The 12,749-nt window shown below is 41.1% G+C and overlaps 1 protein-coding gene across 3 annotated transcripts in view; it reads right to left on the bottom strand.

Annotated features, from left to right (window-relative positions):
• PIK3R1 (phosphoinositide-3-kinase regulatory subunit 1) overlaps positions 1-12,723 on the bottom strand; it is a 58,092-nt gene extending 45,369 nt beyond the window's left edge. Inside the window, exons 1-3 of one of the 3 annotated variants that reach the window (XM_085529900.1) lie at positions 12,616-12,723; positions 11,763-11,848; positions 7,510-8,265 (exon numbers count right to left, since the gene is read on the bottom strand). In XM_085529900.1, the coding sequence (XP_085386026.1) occupies positions 7,510-7,843 (334 nt within the window). In that variant the 5' untranslated portion in view covers positions 7,844-8,265; positions 11,763-11,848; positions 12,616-12,723. The remainder of the gene's footprint in view (positions 1-7,509; positions 8,266-11,762; positions 11,849-12,615) is intronic. The other 2 variants (XM_085529901.1, XM_015848593.3) reach the window with 2 other exon arrangements.
• Between the last annotated feature and the right edge of the window lie 26 nt (positions 12,724-12,749).

The following is a 12,749-nucleotide window of genomic DNA, read 5'->3' as shown; positions in this document are numbered from 1 at the left end:
GCACAATACACTCTGAAACACAGATCTACATTGTTCAATACCATTTATAAGCCCTTCAACAAGACTAATCCTCCATGCTCATCTTAGTAGGATGAAGAGAACTAGGATGAAATCAGTGAAGATGCTAAACTTTTCTCTCCTACCCCATAAAATAGTTTTTATAGGTGCTAACAAGACTTACAAGTAGTCAAGACTCCTGGAAGGTGTATTCACTCCTTGCACTACAGATCTCACCTTGCACTGCTCTCTTTCCTTTCCAGTGCACCATCAGGCAACTCCAAGAGAGCAATGAATAAATTCCTGAACTACCAAACAGCACGTGCTAAGTTGAAATTGGTGAAACTGGTGAAACTGAGCAACATTTTTTTTTTTTTTTTTTTAAAAGAAAGAAATCTAAGGTAGTAAGAGTTAATTTTACATCTAATCTTCCATTGTAATGTCACACCCTATATACAATAAAAATTGTAGAAATATCAGCCTAGGTTAGGCCTTGCTTATTTACTGAAACCTACTTAGCTGCTTAAGAATTACTGGACAATGGGTGGAGTAGAAAGGATCCTGAACTGGATCACAGAGCATAGAACTAGCAGATGCCCTCTGGGTCCGCCAGCTTCAAATAACACCAAGAACATATGAATGAATGCAGAAAATTATAAAAGCATGCTGCCTGACAGCTAGCTGAACTATTAAAGACCTTTTTCATCATTCGTGCTACAGTTTACACAGTAGTTTTGACACACAAGATAGTCCTAGAGAATATTTAAGAGTACAAACTATATGCAGTCACATCTTTCCCTGGCTCAGAGCAGTAGTGTGTTTTGAAAACTCTGTCCTGAGGACTTTTGATTTGTAGATCTTTATTACCTAAATAGGTGTGAACCTACTTACTATTATCAGATGTTGTCTTACAGGTAAACCTTGCAAGCTGTTTGTAAAACAGAATACAAAGAATATTGTTTGAGTGCTATCTTCTAGACCATTTCATACAGTATTAAAACACAAATGAAAAAAAGCAGTTACACTAGCACAAAAACCTGCCAGCACTCCAGGTGATGCTCAAGAATGTGACAATTCCTACAACAAAGTGTAAATAATAAATGCATAAATAACATAAAAGAAAAAAAACAGTACTTTTGTGGACGGAAAGGCAGAATAGGATTGGTTTTAGGCATGTATTTTGCTGAAAGCTTGAGAAGAAGTTAAGCTTTAACCACAGTCATTTTTTTACACAGCCAAATATTCTTTCTTTAAATTCTCATAAGTATCAAGAGTCTCACCAAATTGTTCTCAGGACTTAACATCCTTTTCCAGTTGAATTCTTTTTTAAAGTCCTGTAATTCCCCTCATCATTCTTAGCTATTAAAATAAAGCAGTTCTTTGTATTGGAGCCTTCAGATTGATTTCATGGATGTTCATCATGGAAAGCAGCCTTGCAGTGAGACACAGATGTGAAAGAGCACACAGCCAGCTGTAGTTACAACACCTGTGTTCTTTCACACAAGAAAATCTGTATGTTTATATGGCATCACACAACTATTTAAGTGGGCATGGCTGTTTGCTCAGGGTGCAGAGTGATCCATCCTTGGCAAACACAAAGCACCATGTGTTACTGAAACTCACAAACTGATGTTATCATATGCAAATCTAAGTAAGAACCACTAGCTAGCCAGTTACTTTTTTTCAGATGTTCCTGGATCACAGCAAGAATGATCAAGATAAATCCAATTGAGAGGAGCAGGCTATTTTACCTTTGCCTTGTTTTGAATCTTGCCCCAGGATCATTCATGTCAGTAAGGTATATTAAAATACTTCTTCTGTATTACAGAAAGCTAAAGCAGCTCCAACGAAATCTCTCAACACAACACTCCTGATGTAACTATAGAAAAGTGCATCAAAATGAATGTAATACAAAACAGACAGGCATTTCTTATAGCAACAAAATCACACAGTGTATTGCTTCCAGTTTCTTAAAGCGTGCAGAGAAAGGTGGGTTGTTCTTATTTTTTTCCTTTGAGAATAACTGATATAACTGAAGAAAAAAAGGACATCAACCACACAAAGCCCTTCCAGATCTGGTCATCATCAAGGATCAGCCGGAGCTTCTCTGCACCCCAAATGGTACATTTTTCCTCAGAAATAACAACCGGCCAAGTAAAATAAAACATTTTTCCTAAAAGCTCTCTCTCACATGGTATCCCATCACAATTACAATATGGAAGACAAAGGCTGTAAAGCTCCTTCCTTCCTCATGCTTCCTCCCTCCTCCACCAGCAGATGGGGACAAGCATTATCCATGAACTTGCACAAACTCGCATTTGTATGCATCGCCCTATGCTCTGCATAGCATTCACAAAGAAATATTTTAATTGCCACTTACCATTGCAAAAATAAATAAATAAATAAATGAGCTCTTTCTCACTTCAATACAGCTTGCAAAATCTTTGTTTTCATTAGTGGTAAAAGCAGGAGGTGAGAGCTTTGTTTTCAGAAATGTGGTAATTTGGCAGTTATGAATTTGCCTCATACTCTGAAAAACATTACCATGAAGTAGCTAGTGAGGTTTTCTGGCACTAACCTGCCCCTTTTTTCTCACTGCAAGCAAAAATCAACCAGCCTTGGGAGTTAGTGACTGCAGGGCATTCTGATGACACCAGCCAAATGAAGACTCGCTCTCAAATGGGGCTTTCAGAACAAGTCCTAGACACTGCATTGAGTGGCAAGTACATATAACAAACGAGATAGTGACTCATCACTTCACCCCATAATTTCCTTTTTCCATTTGCCTGAACTGGGGGAGATGATGACTATTCCATTCCCAGCTAAACCTCCCAGCTTGCTTCATTTATATCCCACTTCACTATTATATCCCCTACTTTACAAATCTAAATACTTCTCATAAACTCCATCCCTCTACTGGTTTTATAGGAAAATTAAATGCAGAAACAAATTCTACAGTGCATTCACTTCAAGCATGCACAAACGGTTTTCTGCTCTCTGTCAGTCTGGATCCATGTCAGACATTGCACAACCTGGTCTTTGATAGAAAAGAGTTTCCAAATGTTCTGTCATTATCTTTGTCTAAGTCGCTGATCCGTATCTGTTCGAGGAGAAAAGTAAAGAAAGCTGCAGTTTCTTGGTGGTTTTCTTGATTTCTTTCTTTAGAAATTAATTTTTTCATCATAAGAAGGAAGAACTTCTGATTATTTTTAGGCTCTAAACCATACACAATCATCTTAAGTTACACAGGAAGTAGCAGGAAGCTCCAAAACATCAGAACACACAAATTACCCATAAATTTCTGGTCTGCCTCCTGCAAAAACGACCTTCGCTTACAAGTGGGATTTTAGCATTTCCAACGAAGGAAAATATTTCTGTCAATCAAAGCTTTATACACTGAAGTCTGGTTAAAACCTGCTCACTCAAACCCGGTAGAGAAACACCACTGTATAAACCAAAGTACACAGTTGTACCAGATCAGCTTAAACAAAGTTCAGAAGACTCAGGTGAACTCAGAGAAAACAAGAATCAGCACTACGTAGCTACAGTGTGGGAAAAAGAAAAAGGAAAACAAAGAAAGAAAGAAGAGACAGAGAGGTTTTCACATCAAGTCTGAGTTCTGCTTTATGTAAACTCGAGGGTCTTGGAAGAGATGCAGAGATAACCCTGTGCTGGGTGTCAATCTGTGCAGGCAGCAGTCTGGGAAGAAACAGCAGGCCAGGTGCCAATGGCCTCACACCAATCCTATGGTTTAAATCAGCTTCTAGTTAGCTCTGCCCTGTGCCATGTCTGAAACTGAAACCCCTGCTTGTCCATGTATTTTCAGATGCAATTAAGACACAAAGCAGCAAGCAAAACCAAAACAAACTCAGATGATCTCTACTTCTTCACTTAGGAAAGTAAGGGAAAATGAACAAAATGCAACAGCTCTTGAATATCATTCAACTGTCCTCTGTTCTGGTCTCAATCAGTGGTTCTATCAATTTAACTGGACCACTGATAAAATAAAAGTGTGGACAAAGATTTGACGTAAGTGCTTTAATAAGGAAACAAATGCTTTAACATAACTTGACACCACTAGCAGTTTCATTTGTTTTCAAATTAGCTTTCAGTGTTTAAAAGACACTCCAATTTGTAAGTAGGACTGTGACTACACAGGACACTAACCTGATGGACAGCTCTGCCAGCATTACCAGCCCCACTGGTGTTTAGGTGCCTATTCATATCCCAGTACCTGCAGCACATGGCTGCATGGTAATAAATACTGCAAGTTTGATCTAACAGTAAAGAATCTGAATACTGATGAGAAATTGACCACAATTAACAAGGCTGGGAAGAAACATTCAGAATAATCAAAGTCCTGGAGATTACTGAAGCGATTAGAGAGTAATTTCTTTTAAAAAAAAAAAAAATCTATGCACAGGGTAAAACTAAAAAAAGCTCACAGAATTGTATACAAATTCTTTAAAATCCCCAATTCACATCCTAATGTTCTTATTCAAAACATGCACACATAGGTACATACAATACTGTTTTGTTTTTTTTTTACAAAGGAAAAAAGTATATGGATTACAAATAACTGAGATACATTTAAAGAGTCTGTTTCCAGTTTCCCATTAATTTGTCATTTTGATACACAGCAGTTTCAAATCATTATGTGCTGAAAATGTAAACTTGACTGTATTTGGTCAAGCAAGTTTCATACTACTCATTAATTCACTTGAAATACACTTTTGGGGTGTAGAGACAAGCATCATCCTGGGAAGAATCTCCTGGCTCACTGCCCATGACATTGGCTGCCAGACAATATTAACTGTGCTAATCCCTGCACCAAGTTTCAAATGCAGAAACAGCAAAGCTCTTTGAAAGTCAAGACGTACCTTGCTGTATTATTCTCATCTTTAACTGAACTGTATTTCCTCCGCATTTCTGGTACCATAGTTTTTGTTTGTTTGTTTTTACTTTTATTTTAAATTACTATTCTGCTCACTTAAAGATTCTGCTTTCATTTATTTTTTTCATTGTATTATTTCCTTGTACTTCCCACATTTGTTTCTAGTATTTGGAGCACTTCTTGCCTTGGTTCTTTCCTGTGAAAAGAACTGTGAAAAAACACAGGAAAAAATAAGTTTTCCCGATTTCTTTGATCTACACATGATTTTAAAAATAATGTACCCCATCACTTCAGCCATTTGGAGCTCATATTTCAATGTTTCTCCTTGCTGAGAGGGGTCTAATTCCTCATGCTGAGCATGCCTGGCCATTTACATAGGAGCTTAGAATCGTCAATTAAAAATTATTATGGGAACTTTTTTTTTTTTTTTAAATCAGAAAAATGCGTGTCTGGACTGTAAGCTCATCCTTAAAGTGTCAGTGCATAACAATGATGTCTCTAGACTGACTTTATCTAAGATAAAAATTCCAGGTAAATTAGAACAATTTCTTGTTTCAAAACTCTGTAGACCCAAACTATTAAAAATGAACATATTGCATGAAAATAGTACTCTGTTCTGGAGGAGTAAACTTCATGTTAGGAGAGACCTAATCCCTAAGACTAGGGATGTGATCTAAACTCAAGGAATCAGAAGAGCATTTCAGCACAGCCCCCTACCCCCCCCCAAACCTGTACCAGGATTTCAGACTTCAGCAGCCAGAGCCTCCACATCCACCTGTTACAAATGCAACCCTCAGCAGCTCAGAAACTGCAAGATTAACGCCAAGACTTCTCAACACAGCGCTGTGGCTCATGAGCATCAAGCAAGCCTGAGCACAGAGACCAAACCAGTTTTAAAGCACCAATGAAGTTTAGAGCATTAAGTGCATCAAAGCCGTGGGTGATGGTTACTTCACCACAGAGCACTCGTGTGAACTACCAGATTTTCCATCCACACTCTCTCAGAATAACCTGTTAACACCAAGGTGTCTACACACAGAGCAATGGTTATTCTGCAGTTGTATCTGATGAAGATGACTATCTCAGCATCTATCCCAGTGGCTTAAGAAAGTAAATATCTAAAACTAGCAGCTAAATAATAATAATAATTTTAAAAAAAAAAAATTATCAAAGAAGAAAATAATTTCATTCCAGTGCAAAGACCTCACATTCAGAAATAACAGAATAAGAAACCATGAGACTTGTCTGACCAGAGGCTGAGTGCTCAGGGTGGTGCGACCTAAGATATAGCCACACACCCATGTGACCCCTCCCTTAGCTCTAAGGATGATGTATATGTGGATACTATACACTAACTAGCACTTCTTCAGTACTTAAGGCTATTGCTATGGAGAACAGTTCAAGCTTGCTCATTATTAAGACCTCACCAACCTAGAAATGCCTAGAACCAAGCTTCCACTTGGTTGCCGCATGCAATTTCTTAATTTTCTACTTTTATCTTCACTGATTACCAGCACAGCTGAATACAACACCACAGCATGTGAAGTGGGATAGAAGCTGATCAACTGACAACAGAGCTTTGCAAAATGTTGCAATTGTTTTTGAAGAAGGCAGAGAGCAACGATACCATTCAGGACTCTGAGAGTCAGAATCACATACAACTCCTATCTTCAGAGGCTAGAAACGCTGAGAATTAAAAGTATTAGGGGCAGAAGCAATACAAAACATTCTAGAGTTCTGGAAAGTAAGAGACCAATCTTCAACTCATCCTCAGATGTGGCTTGATTCTATGCAAAATTCTAATATCTGAACATAAGTAGACAGAAACAGTTTCATGAAGCCTTCTTCATTTTGTTTCTAAATCTACCACTTTTGCATCTCTTAAGACTTTCTTCTACTAACAAAAGAATTCCAATCAAATCCTGCCAGAGCTCTGCCCAACATACTGTTGCAAATGTAGGTCAGAAAGCAAATTAAGTTTAAACAAAGTAAGTTATTTCCCTTGTTTATATAAGTGATATTTTTTCTACTGCGTGCCCTACCCTGAAATAGAAATTAATTCCTAAATTATCCTTATCACCCTGTAGCTCATTTTTAAACACCTGCTCTTACTTTAATGCCAAATGAAAACTCTGTGACAAAGTTCACGAGTCCCTTGCTAACAACAGATAATAAGATACAAATGTGATGTCTACATGCAGTACGTACCATCAGAGATTGACCAAGAAAAATTTTAACAGTGAGTTTGATGAACAACTGAAGAAAGCACTTCAGTGTCTTCAAAAACCTTAAATAAACACTATCCTGCTCATTCGTTCTCCCTTTTAGCCTTCGTGGTTGTCAATTTCAAGTATACCTTTACAACCCATAAGATCTACTTCACAGTAAGGCACCGCAGCATCCAGCAACTGAGACAAAGCACAAGACCACAAATTATATGAGCTAAATATCTTCAGCACACATAATTCTTAATCATCCGAACTGATGGAGGCACTAAAAAGACTGACCAGTATGCGCTAGACATAGAAACACACAGTCATATAATGAAACAAGAATATCTAAAAAATATGACACAAACACATACAAAAACACACACACCTTCTGAGGTCAGTACTAACCTTGTTGCTCACTCTCTGCTTCAGCTTTTGCAGGACTTGGTGCTACAGGAAGGGGTCGAGGAGGACGAGGCTTCGGGGTTGGGGGGGATATTTTTTTTCTTCCAATGTATTCTACATAAGTTCCTGGAAAATCCCCCCTCTCTCCTGTGGTTTCATTAAAGCCATTCAACCAACCAATTTCATCAGGCTTTGCTTCTTCCCCTTCACTGAATCCAAGTGCCAGTAAGGTACCTTTATTCACAGTTAATATATCTCCTAAGTGCAAGTCAATGTCTTCTTCTCTCTCTTTTTTGTAGTCATACAAAGCTCTGTATTGATATCCTTCAGCACTCATCTTGGCAAATGATTTAACATTCAAAGTGTTATTAAACAGTATGAAAATGCAACTGTCCAGTTATTTTCTAATTTACAGATAGATTCAAGACGTACTAAATGGGATAAATGTCAACGGCAATGCCTAAGTAATAAAATCCACCAGAGAATCAAAAAGCACCACGGTCTATCATCAGCAGTGAAATGATTTTTAATTCGTGTATTTATTCTGAGTCAATGACTGCTGCAGAAGAATGTGTTCCACTTCTTCTATGTCTAGCAGAACTCTTCCAAACAGTTCCTTTTCTCAGCTTGCTGGAACTTCCCAATCTCCATGCTCAACTTCAGCTGATGCTCATAGCCAGTCACACCATCTGATGAACTTGCCATAGACGTTCATGTGCCTTAAATACTCTGTTGCTGAACACTACATGCATGCTCTTCCTGGAAAGAAAAGAGAAAAACGTTACAGCCAATTGCAAACTTGGGATTCCGCTTATGATTTAAGCTGATTAAGACACTGATTTTAAAGTGACAGTGTATCCCACAAAAGAAAGCAAACTAACATACATACATAAAAAAAACAAATATATAATATCTATGTATATATAAATGAATCTGCACTTTTGTGAAGGATATGTCCAATGTATTAAACCAAATTTCCATCCCTGCCATGTAAGGCAAGCTGGATGTACATACTGTCTTTCTTCCCTGTGGCTTATGGCTCTGACAGAGAGAGGTCTAAGCCCACAAGGCATTCCTGTCAATGTAGCATCTAACCTGGCAATATTTTACTAGTTATCTCCCTGAAGACACATAGCCACAACTCCTTGCCAAAAGGTCTTCGAGGATAGAGGTGGAGCTCACTGTAATTAGCGCTGATACACTCAGCACTCAGTGCTGGGCTGTTCAACCTCCCACTGTTTATGTGGAAAGCAAGTATCATCTCACAACCCAAAAGCTGTATCCCCAAAAGCTCTTGGAGGGAAGCACCTTTCTCTAATATACAGGAGCAACAACACGCCTGAAGTGATTTTACTTGATGGATTACAATGCTTCTGTTTTCTTACAAAAGACAGGCTTTACCACTCCCCCATCATCCAGATGTTCTTTAATGTGTTTATAGTATAATATTGGAAAAATAACCAGCAACTGAAACAGACACACCCAGACCACCTAAGCAGCACTACAGGAGAAAGGTACCAGGGCGTATGCTTAAATTACACTACAGGCAAGAGACTACAGTTTGTCTTAAGTTTGCCTGACTAGAGGAAAAATCTGACTAAAAATATAAAATTTAGGAAACAGTAACTTAAAGGCATACAGAAAAAACATACAGTGAAAGTTTTCTAAACATTATTTTGACTCATTTTCATCTTCTTAAAAAGTCAAGCCCACTTGTAAATTGAAATGCTGCACTGGGAACCAGAAAGGGCCACACCTATCCAAAACTGCATCGAAACTCCTGAACTACAGCTGAATACAAGACCTGAGGGGGCTATGCAATACCAGTAGGTAAAATATTAACTGCTTTCTGTACACTTAATGCTACAGAAAGCTGGAGTTTTTTGTGTAGCACTCCACATTGCACGTGGACAACAACAGACAGGAATGGAAAAGGGAACCTCTGACCTCTCTTTTCCACACCATTTTGTCTAAAGTCTCAGTCAGCAGATCCTAAGAACAGTCTGAAAAAGCTAAGAAGTGTTTATATGAATGCACACGGGCTTCCTTTTTCAGTGTATGGTCTGATCCCTAGCTTGTCTGTGGCTCCTCTTCAGTCTATTGACTCTAAATATAATTCCATGCAGCTTATTGCACAACATCTCTTGTAACAGAACACATAAGAAACTCTTGCAAGTTCTTGAAGAACTTCCTTATCATCCACTGCAACCAGTTTTGCTGTAGGGAGGAATTAACTGAGCCTCAATTAGACTTCTCATTTTAAAAGCCTACACACAAGAACTTGTTTTAAAATTCTGCAAATCTAGTCACATGAATCAGGCCTCCAGTCCCCACCAAAATTTTAATGAGAAATTTCTGTAGCCACTTCTGAAAACCCAAAGTATGTGCCTTAGCACACACCACCAAACATCACAGACTCTGAAATTAACATGAGGAGAGTTTCAGTGATGTTTAATTTTAGCTTTTCTACCAGGAGAAAGTGAATAGGCATGAATTAAGAAGAAAAAAAAGGGGGAGTGGAAAGGGGAAGAACAAAAATCGACAGCACAAGGATCAATTAACTTACACAGAAATCTGTTCAAAAGCACGAATTCCTTCCATAAAGCAAAGAAACAAAACACACCTTTACCCCTCAGATTTAAATGCTGGAGCTAACCTAAATGTTTCCAATCAAAACCAACAACGCACAGCAAGACCTGCTAGAAAGTTACTTCTTCTACTATGCTAAAAATTCTGAAATATTTTCCTTTTAAGAAAGGCTCAACAAGTGCCCTGCTACAAGTACTCATTTTACTCCTACTGCCTACAGGCGTTTTGGCTGCTAACCAAATACTGCATAATTTCTAAACACTGCATAATTTAACTGACTTGACCTACTCCTCTGATCTTTTATTAGCAAATGTATCATGGCAACTTTATGGACAGATATTTAAAATGGATACTCGTATGTCTTGCATTTGGTCTGATGATGCAGAATTTGAAATGCTGTAGTAACAGAAGAAAGAGCTTATATTTTTAAAGCATTTTTAAAAACTCGAATACTGTGAGAACAAAAGGTGTGATGTACTTGCACGGCAAAACAACTCCATACAATGATGGCAGCAAAGCTTCCCTAAATCCAACTAACCAAGGACTCAGAGCTGCAGCTCTGGTCCATACACACTGCTCAGCACCATCCCAGGTACAGGGTGCCCATGTCCCATCCTCTGACTGATCCAACACTCATGCACACTTTTATATTATCAGCACCTGTCAAGCTTGGTGACTCCGAGAACCTTGCAGACAGCCCTATGGTACGTGGATGGATTAGGAGCATTTCTCCACACCAGCCCAGTAACGCTGTAGTGTCTCCAAAAATCCCTCTTGGAAAGTTCTTTGTGTTCTTTTCTGCTCTGTTAAGACTCTGTATAAACAGACTCCCTTTACTCCAAGTGGACTTACACGGTCTTTGCCCTCAGACATTTTGACTCAAACTGATTTAAGCTAATTACTCTTAAAATAAATAGCTTGGAGACCATCCTAAGTAGAGCGAAAAAAAACCCAAACCAAACACTTTAGGCAAAAAACATTGTTATAGTTGAGATGATGTATTACTGGATTTCCAGTTGGCGGATGGAATGGAAAAGGAGGAGGAAGCATTGTAAAAGAATCAAGCGTTCATTTGGTTTTTATTTACTAAGAGCTTGATCTCAGTGAAAGATTCCCAACTTCAGGCAGAATTCTGGTCTCAATGAAATGATTTATGTCATGCACACTGACAGCTAGAGACTTCAACATTCACCAGAAAGTTGTGAGAGGTTTGTGTAAACTGAAGTAGAAAAGCAATGAGATGCAAAAGGTTCTCCCCCTGTTAAGATAATGTCTGGCCCCCACCTGGCTGGTACCCGAGCATTTCCCCACACTACCATTCTTTTGTGGATGGAGAAGAAAAACAGCTTTTGCTCCATGGATCCACACCACTGCTGCCCAGCCAGAGGGGTGCGTGTACCACCAGCCTTGCACCTCTAATAAGGCAGAAAGGACTCCACTCTTCAATAACGACATCTAATAATCCACACCTCGCTGTACTATCACCTCTCTCCCTCTTGCCTATTGGTCCTCTAATACTTACTCCAAATACTTCCAGGGAAGCAGTAACTTTCCTTCCACAACTACACGGTTCAAATTAAGGCTACCCAACTAGAGTGCTAGCGGAGGCAGTGGAGCAGCCACTGCGCTCAGAGCCCTCCAGCTCTCCCCACTAGGTGTCTACACACCTGTAACACCGCGGTTACCTCTAAGCGCGAGGCTGCCACTCTCCAAAAGGAGGTAACCACGGCAATGCCACAGCGAGCAGCATTCTCTGCAAGAAAACGATGTCCGAGACGGTCAGTGAAGTAATAGGAAAAACACACACAGAACTCCGTAAGCAATTTCCAGCCTTCCAAATACAGCCCTAAAGCCCGTGGAGACCCTACAGCGTGCAGACAAGTAACGCATTAACTTAACAGAGGTTCCTACACAGCATGTCCTACTCTCAAGCGTCTCAGTGCCGCTAAAGGGGCTGCAAAGCTGTGCGAGAAAGCGGGCAGCGTTAAGACGGCTTCATGAAACCCACTCACAGCAGCAGCAACGCCGTGCAGAAGGACAACGCCGCCGCGGTTCGTGCAGCCGCGGGGCAGCCCGCCGCAGGACGGCCGTCCGCAGGGGCCGCCTACCCCCGGCGCTGAGACGGGCGCCGAACACGGGGCTGGCGCTGAGCTCGGCGCCGCCGGCTTGACCGCCCGGTCGCTTCCTGCCGGCACCCGGAGCCGCGGGAGGGCCCGGCCTCACCCCGCGCCCCGACACCGCCGGCGGAGCCCAACCAGGAAGCGCGGGGCCGCGGGGGGAGAAGCACCGCCGCCGGAGCTCGGCTCGGCGCCGTTCGCTCGCCCTGCCCTGGGCCCGCGGTGCCGAGGGGCTCGGCGGCAGCACGGCGCTTCGGACGGGGGAAAAAGTTGCGGGGCAGACACCCGCTCGGCTCGTTCCCCGCCGGCGCCCGGCCCGCACACGGCTCCGCACCGCCCTGCCCTCCGCCGCGCTCCCGCAGGGCAGTTCCAAGCGAGGCGGCCGCAGCAGCACCCGCTTTACCTCAGCGGCGGCACTGCCACCTCCCGCCGCGCCGTGCCACGCCGCCGAGTCTCTCCGCTCTCCACCAAGCAACCGAGCTCCGCTTCCCCCGGCTGCGCTCGCCGACCCAGCGCTAGGCGGTACGGTGCCCACTG

This window comes from Coturnix japonica, chromosome Z (genome assembly GCF_054131305.1).
Source record: "Coturnix japonica strain WE chromosome Z, WE-NBRP24, whole genome shotgun sequence".
NCBI classification, from domain to species: domain Eukaryota; kingdom Metazoa; phylum Chordata; class Aves; order Galliformes; family Phasianidae; genus Coturnix; species Coturnix japonica.
Note: the sequence above shows the minus strand (reverse complement) of the source record. Positions and strands in the feature narration are given on the sequence as shown.